Source organism: Dendropsophus ebraccatus, chromosome 15 (genome assembly GCF_027789765.1).
Source record: "Dendropsophus ebraccatus isolate aDenEbr1 chromosome 15, aDenEbr1.pat, whole genome shotgun sequence".
In the NCBI taxonomy this organism is placed as follows: Eukaryota; Metazoa; Chordata; class Amphibia; order Anura; family Hylidae; genus Dendropsophus; species Dendropsophus ebraccatus.
The window spans coordinates 47,487,922-47,503,040 of NC_091468.1; the positions used below are offsets into that span (position 1 = coordinate 47,487,922).

The following is a 15,119-nucleotide window of genomic DNA, read 5'->3' on the forward strand; positions in this document are numbered from 1 at the left end:
CTTGGTGATACATATGGCATCCATATAATTTTCTGCAAGTTCTGTACACAAATCCTGCTAATAAGAAATGTGCATCATATGGTTGCCTCAGCAACTGTATCACCCAGCGTGGAATGCATCACTCCACCCAGATATGCAGAATTGGTGGGAGTTTAAAGGGATTATCCACTATCTAGAGACAGCACCACTTTTGTATCCAGATCAGTTGTGGTTTACAATTAAAGGGGTTTTTCATCATTTAGCAGTTTGTGATATAATGCTGCCCGTCCATATCAAACAATAAATATGTTATCCTTACCTGTCCACGCTCCCTCTGTGTCCTCCTCTGTTGTCGCCGGTGTCCCTTGCCTCCAATTCTGAGACAAACTCGTATCGGAAGGGACAGTCCGCCCAGCCAATTACTGACTGAGACGGGACAACCCTGCGGCCGGTGATTGGCTGAGCTGGGTGTCACTGAGGCCTATTGATCTTGGAAGTGAAGGCTCTGCAGTCACTGCCAACACTAAAGCAGGGCACAGAGGGAGCACCGACAGGTAAGCGTAACATGTTTATTGTTTTATATGGACAGGCAGTAGTATACTAAAAAGGATCAACCGCCGGACAACCCCTTTAAACTGCATTCACTTCAATGGAAATGAGTTTTTATTTTATTGTGTTTATTTCCAAAATCCAGCTTTGGTTTTGTGTGAGCCCCAACATAACGTAATGGAATGAGTCAGAGCTGGAGAGGTGGAGCACGAGGTTGGAGAGGTGGCGGTGGAGGAGGATATCAGTATTCAGGAGGATGGAGGGGCCGCCCCTGGAAGCAGAGAGGGAACGGAAGGGGTCAGGGTGGAAACTGGAACAAAAGTCCTGTTACCAACCCCTCAGGTGAGTCCATAAGCTGTCAAACAGAAAAGAAACAACTGTAAATATATGTGATCAGTCAGTAAAACGCTGTCTATGTGGCTAGGCTTGCATTAGACTCGCATTTTGTGGGAGCCTTGATCATTATTGCTGGGAGAGAATGGGTATTCCCGTCACCTAAACTTTTGTTAGGTGATCGGGAATACAAAAGAATACAGTTTTGCAAATGCAGATTTTTATAGCAAAGTTTTCATACACTCATAAGAAGACACATGTGCAGTTTTTTCTCACGATCTGACATGAAATCAGCGTACAACTTTCCTGTTTTAGGTCAGTTAGGATTACCAAAATTATTCATATCTGCTAAATGCCAGAATAATGAGAGAGGGAGAATTTTTTTTACTTTCTGCAAAGTCAAAAATTTACATACACATTCATTAGAATATGGTACCATTGCCCTTAAACTGTATGACTTGGGTTAAACATTTGGGCTATCCTTCCATAATAGTTGATAGTAGAGATGAGTGAACCGGGTTCGAGTCCATCCGAACCTGAACTTTCGGCATTTGATTAGCAGGGGCTGCTGAAATTGGATAAAGCTCTAAGGTTGTCTGGAAAACATGGATACAGCCAATGACTATATCCATGTTTTCCACATAGCCTTAGGGCTTTATCCAACTTCAGCAGCCACCGCTAATCAAATGCCGAACGTTCGGGTTTGGATGGACTCGAGCATGCTCCAGGTTCGCTTATCTCTAGTTGGTAGGAATTTGGGCCCATTCCTCCTGACAGAATTGGTGTAACTGAGCCATATTTGTAGGCCGCCTTGTTCGCACCTGCCTTTTTAGTTTTGCCCATAAATTTTCAATATGGTTAAGATCAGGGCTTTGTGATGGCCACTCCAGAACATTGACTTTGTTATCCTTAGGCCACTTTGTTACCAGTTTGGCAGTATGGTCCGGGTCATTGTCCATTTGTAAGACCCATTTGCGCCTTAGCTTATACCTCCTGGCTGATGTCTTGAGATGTTGCTTCATTATTGCCACATAATGTTCTTTCCATCTATTTTGTGAAGTGCACCAATCCGCCCTGCAGCAAAACAACCCCACAACATGATGCTGCCTCCCCTCTGTGTCACAGTGTGGAAGGTGTTCTTAGGCTTCCAAGCTTCTCCCCCTTTTTTTTCCCTCCAAACGTATCGATGGTCATTATGGCCAAACTGTTAAATTTTAATTTGGTCAGACCTCAGGACATGTTTCCATGCTTAAACATGGTAATCTGCACAGATCATATTAATCATTTTAACAAACTTTGCCTAGATGAATAGTACAAGTGAATATAAGAAACATATCTTACCAGACAAAAATACTTCCTTCTCCTCTCATGCATAATACAAGTGAATATAAGAAACTTATATCTTATCAGACAAAAATACTTCCTTCTCCTCTCAAGCGTCTTTCCTGCAGTAGTCTGCAGTGAAATGAGACATACTGCAACAGATCTGGGTGGGGAACTGGCTGGGGGGGGGTATGCAGGATGGGAGAACTGTAATAGAGAGCTAAAGGAAGCAATGTATTTTGGGATTTGTAGTACTGAGTATCTGGTCAACCAGAAAGTAATGAGAGGACATGGTAAGGGACATGGTTCCCCTTTTACCTGTGAATAACTATTTAGCACGTTACCCCCATCTCCATCATCCAGAAGGAGATATACACAGAGAGTGCCCTGAAGGGACTACTTTTACGAGACCGTGTCTGCTTAGTTCTACAACCCTCATCATCCAGCCACACATCCCACTTGGTCTCCACCACCATTGCACATCCTAATAGCACGAATACTCATGTTGCTCCCCTGTAATAGCTCTTGCTCTCTTTGTACCATGCAGACAACCTGGCGCCATTGTGACATTACTTTGTATGGACTGGGCCGATAATTTTATAGAATTCCACCTCTGGAATTGTACTTGTATTGATTTGTACCCTTTGGATTTGATTGCTTTGTAATGGTTTTAACCTTTTTATTTTCTATTTTATTTAAAATGGAAAAAAAGATCTTGAATAGAAAACCCTATAATTATCCACCTATATTATAAATTCTTCTGTTTCTTTTCAGGTCAGTCGGGTGTTCCTGGCAGGCCTCGATTAACCCAGACCACACTGGATAAGTACATTCCCTACAAAGGTTGGAAGCTTTACTTCTCTGAAGGTAGAGTGTCCAGCGCGGAGAGCTGTAGAATGGATTACGCTGCTGACATCCTGCGCATTATCAATCATCCTCTGTCTAAGCCTCTGTGTGTTTCATCGTATATATCCCTCCCAGCGAGCATTTCTCATCCAGGGCTCATGATTACTGGAGTCAGGGCAGTAGCATCATCTCTCCTTGTATCATATCAGAGGCATCTGCTACTTAGCTGTCAAAGGGGAAATACCTATCCGGCAGGAAAGTATTCCATTAACCACAGTGTATTGCTGTGTATTCTTGGCCACTTCTTTGTACAGAGGCTGAAGTGTGCTTTGTACAGCTGAATACACATCAGCTGATTAGGTTCAATAGCTGCCGCATTGTCTCTGTGATGTCCTAGTAATGAAAGAAAGGTGGCCATGTTAAGAATCCATTATATACATCACAGCCTTGTCTTTGCACATCTTCCCTGTTATTAGTTTTATTATCCATTTTCATTATCATCACACTGCAATTTTTATGGCATTTAAAGGGAATCTGTCACTAGGTTTATGCTGCCTTAAATGAGGACAGCATAAACCAGTGACACAAATGCTGAACAGATCGATGTATTACTTACATAGCCATTCTTCTAATATACAGGAGAATAGGATTCTTGCTGCACCCCTCCCCCCACCTGCTGATTGACAGTTGACTGCCTATATACAGCATGGATAGCCAATCAGCAGCTGGTGGGTGGAGTTTTCTACTTCTCATGAATATTGAGGACTACTGGGCTCATGCACATAATGGAGAGGACTACTTATTGCCATGTTATGCAGGAGGATATCTCCAACTCAGCTGCAAAGAACAATGTAAGTCATACATCAATCTGTTCAGCTTTTATGTCATAACTTTATGCTACCCTGAGATGGGACAGCCTAAACCCCCTGACAGGGTCTCATTAAAATGTTGTGACCAATACATTTTAACCTTTGGTGAAATATACAATGCCATCCATATAAAGCACTGGGTGTGGGGTGTCCTGTGTCAGGCGTTTTTGTGCTGTTCTGAACCCATACGCCTCCATAGGTTAGTTACCCTGCATTTAAAAATACATTGGGGTAACCATAGTATTGTAAATTGTACCAAAAAATAAAAACGGAAGACAAGCCTTGTGCCTCATTTGGGCTAGGGCTACATATGTTGTGTGAGAGCAAAGTGCTTCTAGGTTGTACAAATATTTCTGCAGCTTGCTGGGATGTGACTTCAGCGTTGCTTGTAAAAAATAAAATAAAATCATAGAAGTCTCGAGCAGGTCAAAGTCATATGTGACTTGTATTGAGGTTAATGCTGGCATTAGCTCCGATCATAGGTCATGCTATAGTTAAGATCTATATGGTCGAAATGCATTGGCACTTGTTTGTTTTAAAGTGTCACTGTTGTTTAAATTGTTCTCTGCTGGCGACTAAGCTCCCCCCTTCTCTCTCCGTAGGTTACACAGGGCCCGACTGATGTAAAATAGTCGAGCAGTGAATGAGAGAGAGGAGTGGGGGGGGGGACCTGGGGAAGACTGCAGATAATGGCATATTTGCCTAATAAACCCTATTACTAAGTTTCTTAAAAATAGCCTGTACTATTGATTTCTGCAAAAAAAACAAAACGCTTTTTGTGTAGCACATCAATGTGCAATTTTCAGTATGTAATATAAAAGTCATGTTTAATTCCCTGGGAGCTGGACATCATCTGTGTTTTGTGCCGGCTACATGTATAAAATTAAGACAACCCCGACATGTTTCTTTGCATATTCACTGTCATCAGGGGTAGAGTCCCATACAACAACTGCCTGCTGTTAACATTTCCATTGTATATTAGTTTACAGTGACAATTCCCCATTTGTGCTGAAGGTTCAAGCCTTTGAAAAGTTCTTTACAAAACACATAGAACTGTATGATAAGGTAAGTAATTCACACTTTGTTTATATCTGTACCCCCAGAATTGTGATGTGTGGCAGAATTTGTTGGCGCTATATAAATAAAATGATTCTTCTTACTGTTTGGCCAGCTTAACAGGAACGATAGTAAGGAACTCAGGGCTGACACCTGTTTGGTGATTATTCAGCCAACAGCTCCCTTAAAGGGGTTATCCAGCGCTACAAAAACATGGCCAAGGTGTGGTTTGCAATTAAGCTCCATTTACTTCAATGGAACTGAGTTTGAAACCCCCCAATCTGGAGACAAGAGCGGGTTAAAAAGTGGCCATGTTTTTGAAGTGCTGGATAACCCCTTTAATTTCTGTAGTCCTCTTTTGGGCAGGGATAATGACAGCATAATCCTATCGGAAATCGTTTTGGATTATGAATGCTCAAAAGGGTTCATAGTAAAAAATGAATGGGAAGATTATGTAGATTTCCCTCTGTGCTTCACTTGTAAAAGCACATTTTAAGTCCATGATTCATGTTGCTTGAGCTTAGGGCTGAGCGATTAATCAAATTAATTCACCTAGACTATCAGAATCTATTTGAATTCCTTGAAAATCGTAAATTCTATTTTCAAAGAGAAAAAAAAAGTGTGCTCTAACCTGCAAGGAAGCAGTGGCGCGCAGAGCCCGGGCGTGCAGTTACCGGTGGCTTCTGGTCTGAGCGGGGCCTGGAGCGGTAAGCTGCTTCTCTGCAGGTCAAAGCGCCACCTGCTGGGCCGCCCGTCCGCATCAATGAGATCGCCACCGGGCAGCAATCTTCAAACAGCCGCGCAGGGGACACACTGGCCAGCCTCCTGGGAGTCTGGGGGACGCCTCTCCAGGCTGCCGCTGCACAGCCTCTGGGCCCAAGCGCTGCCCATTACACCCGCACCCCCGCCGCTACCGTCATACAGGGGGGGGGGGGGCACGTCTTTTTATTCAATGCGAACGATTTGTAAACGAGCAACAATCAAAATAGATCCAGGTCCAACTATTTCTCGTTCGGTCGTTAGTCGTTAACTGCTATTCAAATGAACGATTATCGTTTAGATTCAAACTATTTAATGATAATCTGAACGATAATCGTCTGGTGGAATAGGGCCCTAACACAGACAGCTTCTCCAACTCTGATGTCTATTCTAATGCTAATATGCACTAAAATAGACATTGGGAAGGCTCAGTTTCCCTGCATCAGCACTAGTGATATTTAATTGTATCAAGACCAGGGTTTCTAAAGCCCTGCATATCCCAACACAGCCACTGGTGGCAGCAGAGGGCCGTGTCAACCCTTAGGGGTCATTCACATGCTCTCTAATCCACAGCACACTGACACAGCCGAGGGAAGATTTTAACAGGTTCGGAGCTCCCGGCATCATAATGATACATGATGCCAGGAGTCCCAGATGCTGACGCTCTGTAGGGTCTGTGGATTACGGAGCGTGTGAGTGACCTCTTACTGCTTCCAGTCAATAGAAACATGAAAAAATGTACATTATATAATTTTGTGAAAGAAACTTAAAAAATAATACCCCTTTAACTGCAGGTGTGTCTTGGAATTTCCTGTGTTATGGAATAGCGCCATCTAGTAGACAAGTCTTTAACTATTTGTCTCTGTTACTCCCATGTATATCAGCTTATTATAAAGCACCAGCATATTCCGCAGCACTGTACACAGATTGTCATCACTCGCATCAGTTCCTATGGCCAGGGGGCTCACAGTCTAAACCCAATTTCACTGGAATCCAATTAAAGGGTATGTTCACACTGAGTAAAAGCGGCGGAGCCCCCGCTGCGGAATCCCACCTGCCTCAGTGTGTCAATTACACTGACAGTGTGAACATGAGTAATATAGATCAATATGTGTGTTTTGTCACATACACATTACAACTCCAGCGTACATAGCCTTCCTCTGTAACTATATTATGTGACTCAGAGAGGGAGGTTGGGGCAGTGTGTCCTTGGTTAGTGAGGTAGGGTTGCTATTGTGTCCTTCCTCGGTTAGTTTTTACATTCTGTATAGTTTATTTTTAGTCTATGTGAGTATATTACATATCTTTCATTGGGATGTGCAGACATTATTTCTATCTTTCAATCTTTGGTTATGACTGGCGTTTTGTCACAGTCATATATCGGCATGCCTTGGCATTGTTTCTAATGTATATGTGATATAAGCAATCTGAGCCTGCATCATTGTTTCCTGACATATTACCTATTTATGACACAGGATGAAATTGAAAGAAAAGGCAGCATACTGGTTGACTATAAGGAACTTCTGCAGGACAGTGAAGTTATGTCTTCTGTTCCACTGACAACAGAGCTGAAAGACATGCCTGAGAAACTACTGGACTGTATGGGGCTGGCGATCCACCAGGTGTGATGCCAAGTTACAGAGCGAAATCTATCTATCTATCTATCTATCTATCTATCTATCTATCTATCTATCTGTTAGTGTTGCTTTATATATGTGTTGTTCCCCTTGGCTATATCTTCAGGTTCTAACCAAGGACCTTGAGAGACATGCAGCAGAGTTGCAGGAACAGGAAGGACTTCCGTTAGTGGAAACCCCCATTGTCAGTGTGCCACACATACACGCCAGGTATTCATTGTACATCTGTATTCATACTGAAATCTATATATACAATTGTAATTATGTCTGAAAGTTTACTTTCTCCCCACAGGGTATATAATTACGAACCATTGACTGCCTTGAAGAACCTTCGGGCCAACCTGTATGGAAAATACGTTGCATTACGGGGCACAGTTGTGCGAGTCAGTAACATTAAACCGCTGTGCACTAAAATGGCCTTTATATGCAACACGTGTGGTGACGTCCAGAGCTTCCCGCTTCCGGATGGAAAATACACTATTCCAACAAAGGTGATACCATTTTTTTTTATATTATTATTTTTATTATCATTAGAATGAAGGAGGCTAGATGTTTTAAATATTTTTTTTTTCTTTCAAATCAACTTGTTTCAGAAAGTTATATAGATTTGGAATTTACTTCTGTTTCAAAATCTCAAGTCTTCCCCATACTTATCAGCTGCTGCATGTCCTGCAGGAAATGTTGTTGTTTCCAGTTTGACACAGTGCTTTCTGCTGCCACCCTTGTCCATGACAGGAACTGTCCAGAGCAGGAGAGGTTTTCTATGGGGATTTGCTACTGCTCTGGACAGTTCCTGACATGGACAGAGATGTCAGCAGAGAGCGCTGTGTCAGACTGGAAAGAAAACAACATTTCCTGCAGAACATACAGCAGCCTATAAGTAGGGGAAGACATTTGCGATTTTTAAATAGAAGTCATTTACAAATCTATATACCTTTTCTAAAACAAGCTGATTTGAAAGAAAAAGATTTTAGCTGGAGTGCCCCTTTAAGATGGTAGCTGGAGCAGATCTGGCATGGTGGGAATAAATATAATCAGTGGGTTTCATAGTAAGCCGTATATGTAAGCACAATATATTTTTGTACATGTTCCGCATCATGCTTTTTCTGATAGAAGCCGTATCTAAGGCATATTGAGGTTATATAGATAAATACAATCTGAATAGAACTAATGCTAAGCACAGTCAGTACCTGTTGCCTATGCATATACAGTAAAATGCTCTGTTGGTACCATGTTTTTATATAGGTGTGAACATACCTTTAGGGTGCGTTCACACCTACAGGATCTGCAGCAGATTTGATGCTGTGTTCAGTTATTTAAATGAAATCTGCTGCAGAAAATCAGCTGCAGATCCTGTAGGTGTGAACGCACCATAAAGGGTATTCTGGAGAACATTTTTAGGGGTCAGCACAAAGAATTGCCATTTATCCAATCAGTGGCTCAGGTTGAACACTGTTGTTCTGTAGAAAGAAATATAATAGAATGATGGCGTAGAATGGACTTATATACAGTATATACACACAAGTTTCAGATTTAAACTAATATATATGCAAGTTTCAGATTTTTTACAACTTTCCTTTAAATGAGTAACTTCAATATTCTAGTTATCAGCACATGAAATCCTAACATATAATTTAAATGTCCTATTTATTTCCAAAATGCGGTGTCAGTGCCCAGTGCAAGAATGCCGAGGACGTTCATTCACACCAAACCGAGGTTCTCCCCTGACGGTGACCGTGGACTGGCAGACCATCAGGTACGTAGAGCGTTTCTCCTATCGCTGCACTGCAATACATAAAGATGTGTCCTTCATCCGCTTTGCTTATGTTTTCCATTTCATACATATCTGTTCCTGACAAAAGCCTCCATAGATCAAAGTGTTAGCTATAAAAGCTAAGGAACAATGCAGCGGTTAGTCACCGTATGTACACGCTTTACTGCCTGCATCTCAGAACCGCCTGCTCACTCTTGTTCAGAATACATTTATAGTGGCTTCTTTAATCCATAAAGCAGATATTCATGGAGATTTCCATATGAAAGAAATCGTGATTATGCAATTATTTCACAAGGAAAAGGGGTTCATGGTTCCTATTCTGCTGATGCTATTGAGTTCATCCAGGTGGTTTTCTCTCTTCATGACTGAGCACTTTATATTTCATTTATATGCACCACAGCGTGTGTTTTTAGCATATTTCTATTGTGTCGTTTTATTGCTTTAGGAAATATATTCTCCTTCAAGCCTAATAAATTTTGCTGCTGCTGGGTATACGTTCTATAAATAATAGTGTCTTCTTATCCTTACAATTAATTCAAGACTAAACCGTCTATACTCCAATGGGTCCATCAGAAAAGAACATATATTTATCCAGTTTTACATCTCAGTAATGATAATGCCATGTGTACTGTATGTGGAGGAAACATACAACCTTATGAAAGGGTTAGAGGTCTATACTTAATAATGTGTACTCCTGTATGTACTAATATAGAGCAAGAGCTTCAACACAGCACTGTCTGCAGGAAGGCATCTTTAAAGGAGAAGTCCGGCGAAAACCTTTATTAAATTATTGTACTGACACCCAAAAGTTATACAAATTGCCAATATTCACTTATTATGGAAATGCTTATAAAGTGCTTTTTTCCCTGCACTTACTACTGCATCAAGGCTTCACTTCCTGGATAACATGGTGATGTCACTTCCTGGACAACATGGTGATGTCACTTCCTGGATAAAATGGTGATGTCACTTCCTGGATAAAATGGTGATGTCACTTCCTGGATAACATGGTGATGTCACTTCCTGGATAAAATGGTGATGTCACGACCCGACTCCCAGAGCTGTGCGGTCTGTGGCTGCTGAAGAGGATGATGGCAGGGGGACACTGAGGGACACAGGGCACTGGAGGGACACTGAGCATCCCTCTGCCATCACCCTCTCCAGCAGCCACAGCCCGCACAGCTCTGGGAGTCTGGTCGTGACATCACCATGTTATCCAGGAAGTGACATCACCATGTTATCCTGGAAGTGAAGCCTTGATGCAGTAATAAGTGCAGGAAAAAAAGCACTTTATAAGCATTTCCCATAATAAGTGTATATTGGTGATTTGTATAACTTTTGGGGGGCAATACAATACTTTAATTAAAATTTTTGCCGGACTTTAACTTGGCAGATATTCCTTGTCATGTTTTAAGGCCTACTGGGTCGGATATTGACTTAACAGGTTTGCTTCCTACAGGAGGCGCTAGAAAGCAGTCTCTTCTTTCTGAACGGGAGCTAATTTGCATACTTTTCCCAGAGAGCATTGTCTTCACCCGCTGGATCTTTGCAAGGTGAACCAGTACCTTCCAAGAGCTGTGCTAAGTCAGTCCTAAAGCCATCTGCTATAGGGACATGGCAGGAACTGAAGGATTTTATTTCCCTTCACCTACCTGTGGCTTTAAAGGAACACTCCCTTTTTGTTTGCCCAGTGCAGACCCTGAAGGGATGGTACATCTTTGCTTGGTGTTCTCTAAAACTTTGAGTCACTTCCCTCCGACTCCGCACTATGTATAACACATGGCATCAGGTTGTCCTAACACGATTCTTTGTCTCCTGGTCATAGATTGATAAACTTTTGAATGGTCTCTGATGCTTCCACAAACTTTGCATACATCAGTAGTACACGTTCATATAAGAACTTATATATGGCAATATATCTTATCAGATAAACAATGTCCCTTTTTCCACTTATAAGGCAGGTTCATTTTCTGCCCCCCCCCCCCCCCCCCTAAACTCATCATTCATTCTCCATAGAGCTCAAGTCTGTCATGTCATGTCCCTACTAAGGGATAATGTTACATGCTGCCCACAGTATGTATTAAAAGGGATTAGTGCAGGTTTTTACATTATGAGAAGCTGTTTTAGGGCCGTATTACACAGCCTCGTTCACCACTCACTGCCTGTTATGCGGACCAGTGGCAGGGGCTGCCCAGACAATCCTTAGATCAACCGAGCGTCCCATTAAAAAGAGCAGCGGTCTGCTGCCACTGCGCTTATTACACAGAGCGACATGCAACTGACCGTCCCTATCGTGATCAGGATTTATCAAGCTGTTGAAAGACCACGATCAGCTGACATTGTGCATATCGGCTGACCTTAGCCTTTAACAGCCAAGTAACAGCCAAGTACGGACGATAATCGTAATAGGGCCCTTGGTTAGATTATATATATTAAACTGTTTCTTAAACGTTTTTCTTACAGAGTTCAGGAGTTGATGTCAGATGATCAGCGAGAAGCTGGTAGGATCCCAAGAACAGTAGAGTGTGAACTAAGCCAGGATTTAGTGGACAGCTGTGTCCCCGGAGATATGGTGACCATTACTGGGATCGTCAAAGTGTCCAATATTAAAGACGGTATGTGCTTTCTTACTTTCACAAGGCCGCATATTAAAACCATAAAAGTACGTTAATTCATTTGTAAGAGAAGGATATGTTTTTATTGGGTATCTGGCTACAGTTATTGCTTGTTTAGCAGTTCAGTTATCTACTAGCAATATGCCATACAGTGAAACCTGTCCAAGGACTACCCCCATATCTAGGCTAGAGTTTGTGTGACAGATTTTTAGTTCATATGCATGGTGGCCTTTTTTGTGTCTGAGTAGTCATTGGTCTTTAAATATATATATAAATATTTATGAGCTCAGTCCCTGGGGAGAAAAGCCCTCCATGCCACATACTACTCCTAGCTACAGCTGAACAGGGTCTGAACACCTACCATATTTTCCGGCGTATAAGGCAACTTTTTAACCCTGAAAAATCTTCTTAGAAGTCGGGGGTCGTCTTATACGCCGGGTATGGTCGCCCCATTCGGTGGGGGGGCTAAAAATGGCGGCATCCCCACCGTATGGGGCGACCACTATAAAAAAAAGTCCTGGTGACGGAACGCGTGGGGTTCTCTGGTCTGACCTGACTTGGGGTAGCAGCAGCCATCTATATGCTTGTTTCACATTTTTGTTTTTTATGCTCCCTAGGTGATTTTTGGCCTTGTGCCTTACATCGTTTTTCATCTATTTTGGTTTCTGGGATTCATTTGTAATTTTGCATAATAATTTTGGTTTTTAATATATTTGCCACCTTCATATGATTTTTTGCTGCTGCTCCGTTTATTGGCTTGTGTTAGGTCAGGTTTTTGCCGTGTTTGATTGGAACCGGTGAATTGGTATGTGTGTATTTTTAAATGATTTTAAATGTTTGTCCCCTTTTTTCATTGATGAATTAATAAAGATTTCATAGATATTTATTCATTTGATCAGGAGGTGCAGTGTATGTTTTTTCAGCCAATTTCTCTTGTTGATTGCATATGTTGTTTAGGTTGACAAACTAGCACTCCTTTTTTCATTATTTGTGGTGCCAGCCCAGCTCTTTATATACACTATAAAAAAACAAACATTTAACTCACCTGGGGCACGTTCCTGGCACAGGCAGTGTGAGGCACACTAACTGCGCCGGAGATTGAGATCGCCGAGGGTCTCATCTGAGAGGCTTGGAGATGCTCGGCTGCTGGGAGAGCTTTGAGAGAGGTGCCGGAAGTTCCCCAAGCCTCTCTCATTCTCCCGAAGCTCTCTTGGTATTGTACATCACACTGCCTGCGCCGGGAACGGTACGGGAGGCGCGCCAGGAACGGGTCCCAGGTGAGTTATATGTTGTTTTGTTTTGTTTTTTAATTCAGCTTCAGTTAACCCCTGCCTGACCGGTCAGGCAGGGGTTAACATTTTCCGGCGTATAAGTCGAACCCCTGACAATCTTCTTAAAAGTCAGGGGTCGCCTTATATAGCTCTCAATTAAATTTTGTGATCAGTACACAATGTTGGCATACCAGCTGAACAGGTTGGGTGGGCAGAGTGGGTTTTATGCAAAACCTGTTAATATCTGATGAATCCTTATACAATTTCGCCGATAAGCTGTTATAGAGTACAGGATTTATGTAGCATCTACTGGGTATACTTCTTAGGGTTTGAATCCACACTTAGCTGTTTTATAAACCCATTTACATTTATATATTGCATAATATATAATGATTATAACTACCACCTTTATGTTTTTTTTCCTCCCTTATGTTCTATATTATGTACAGGAGGATTTAAAAATAAGAATAATAAATGTATGTTCCTGCTATACATTGAGGCAAATTCTGTCAGCAACAGCAAAGGCCACAAAAGCAAAGACACAGATGAGAGCGTCAGCCATGGTGCTTCTATGGACTTCTCCTTAAAGGACCTCTATGCTATTCAGGAGATTCAGTCTCAGGAGAATCTCTTAAAATTAATAGTCAAGTAAGTGTTTCCTTGAGTATTTCTGCGGCCTTGGTCTGACTGATGTTAATGATTTATGTGTGCATTAAAATTAATAAGTAGAAGCTGTGTTATCCCTCCATCATCTGCCCCGACAGACACATTTACTGATGATTTATATTCAGGCCAGATGTAGACTTATCGATTACACTATAGAAGTCATTAGTTCCATTTATTTCAGTTGTCTCATTGTCGTCTTATTTCTATTTTAGCTCCCTGTGCCCTACAATATATGGACATGAGGTAAGCTGATGTCTAAACAATATATTATGTAGGAAAACAGTGTCTATGTAAGGAATCTATAAAAGTCAGAGTAGGTCCAAGCATGTCAGATTTTTCCACAGTGAATTCAACTGCAAATTCACTGAAAAATCTGCACGCGTTACCTGTGGAGTTTAGTGTGGACAACCAAAAGGAAGAGGGAAATGGGTATGTATGAACTGCACAACCATAATAATATAAAAATATCAATATGCTTTAATAACAATTATACTTAAAAAAAAAACAAAAAAAAAACCCTCTAAAAACACTTGAAGTATCACTGTCATTTTTTTTGCAGAAATCAATAGTACAGGCGATTTTAAGAAACTTTGTAATTGGGCTTATTAGCTGAAAAATGCATTTTTATCATGAAAAAGCAGTTTGAAGCTCTCCCCCCTGTCTTCATGATTTTCTATGGAGAGGGGAGGGGTGGAGGGAGATTAGGCACTAACACAGGACAACAAAGACTTAATTTACAGCTACATCACCGGCTATCTCCTCTGAAGTCAGCACTGACCTCTCTGACCTGTAAATATCGTCTTTCACAAAGGTTCTGCTGTGTAATCCTTTGTTCTATGCTCTCTGCTCTCTATGCCTGCTATGCTTTCTATGCCCTCCTCCCCATCACCTCTCCATAGTCAAGATTTCCTGATAATGAGCAGTGGATGAGATAGAGGAGGGAGGGAGGGAGGGGGGGGCCTGGGGAAAGTCTTTTTGAATGCAGATAATGGCATATTTGCCTAATAAACCCAATTACAAAGTTTCTTAACCCTTTCACGACCTGGGATCATTGATGCCTCAATGCCCAGGTTGTGATTTGACATCAGCTTATGGGATCATAATGATCCCATAGCTGATGTCCCCTATGTCTGCCACCTCTCCGTTGTCCCCTGTCGCTGTCATAATCTTTTGACAGCGGCAGGGGAGAAAGGGGAGGGGGCAGAGTGCCCGGTGCACGCCCTGCCTTTCCTCCTGTCCCTTCTATGGCTACCAGCTAAGCTTTTGATACAGTTCCCCATAAAGAGCTGATAGAGAAGTTGGAGAAAATTGGACTAAATCCCTGGATAGTTCAGTGGATTTGTGGTTGGCTGAAGGAGAGATATCAGAGGGTTGTTGTTAATGGTGAATATTCTGAGCAGAGACTGGTTACAAGTGGTGTGCCACAAGGGTCTGTTCTGGGT

At 41.9% G+C, this 15,119-nt stretch overlaps 1 protein-coding gene across 3 annotated transcripts in view; it reads left to right on the forward strand.

Annotated features, from left to right (window-relative positions):
- MCM8 (minichromosome maintenance 8 homologous recombination repair factor) overlaps positions 1 to 15,119 on the forward strand; it is a 37,045-nt gene that overhangs the window by 3,247 nt on the left and 18,679 nt on the right. For all 3 annotated transcript variants that reach the window (XM_069955607.1, XM_069955605.1, XM_069955606.1), the window contains exons 2-11: positions 674 to 870; positions 2,959 to 3,051; positions 4,882 to 4,964; positions 7,190 to 7,336; positions 7,458 to 7,561; positions 7,644 to 7,842; positions 9,022 to 9,107; positions 11,589 to 11,740; positions 13,461 to 13,659; positions 13,890 to 13,920. In XM_069955607.1, coding sequence (XP_069811708.1) covers positions 711 to 870; positions 2,959 to 3,051; positions 4,882 to 4,964; positions 7,190 to 7,336; positions 7,458 to 7,561; positions 7,644 to 7,842; positions 9,022 to 9,107; positions 11,589 to 11,740; positions 13,461 to 13,659; positions 13,890 to 13,920 — 1,254 coding nt within the window. In that variant the 5' untranslated portion in view covers positions 674 to 710. The remainder of the gene's footprint in view (positions 1 to 673; positions 871 to 2,958; positions 3,052 to 4,881; positions 4,965 to 7,189; positions 7,337 to 7,457; positions 7,562 to 7,643; positions 7,843 to 9,021; positions 9,108 to 11,588; positions 11,741 to 13,460; positions 13,660 to 13,889; positions 13,921 to 15,119) is intronic.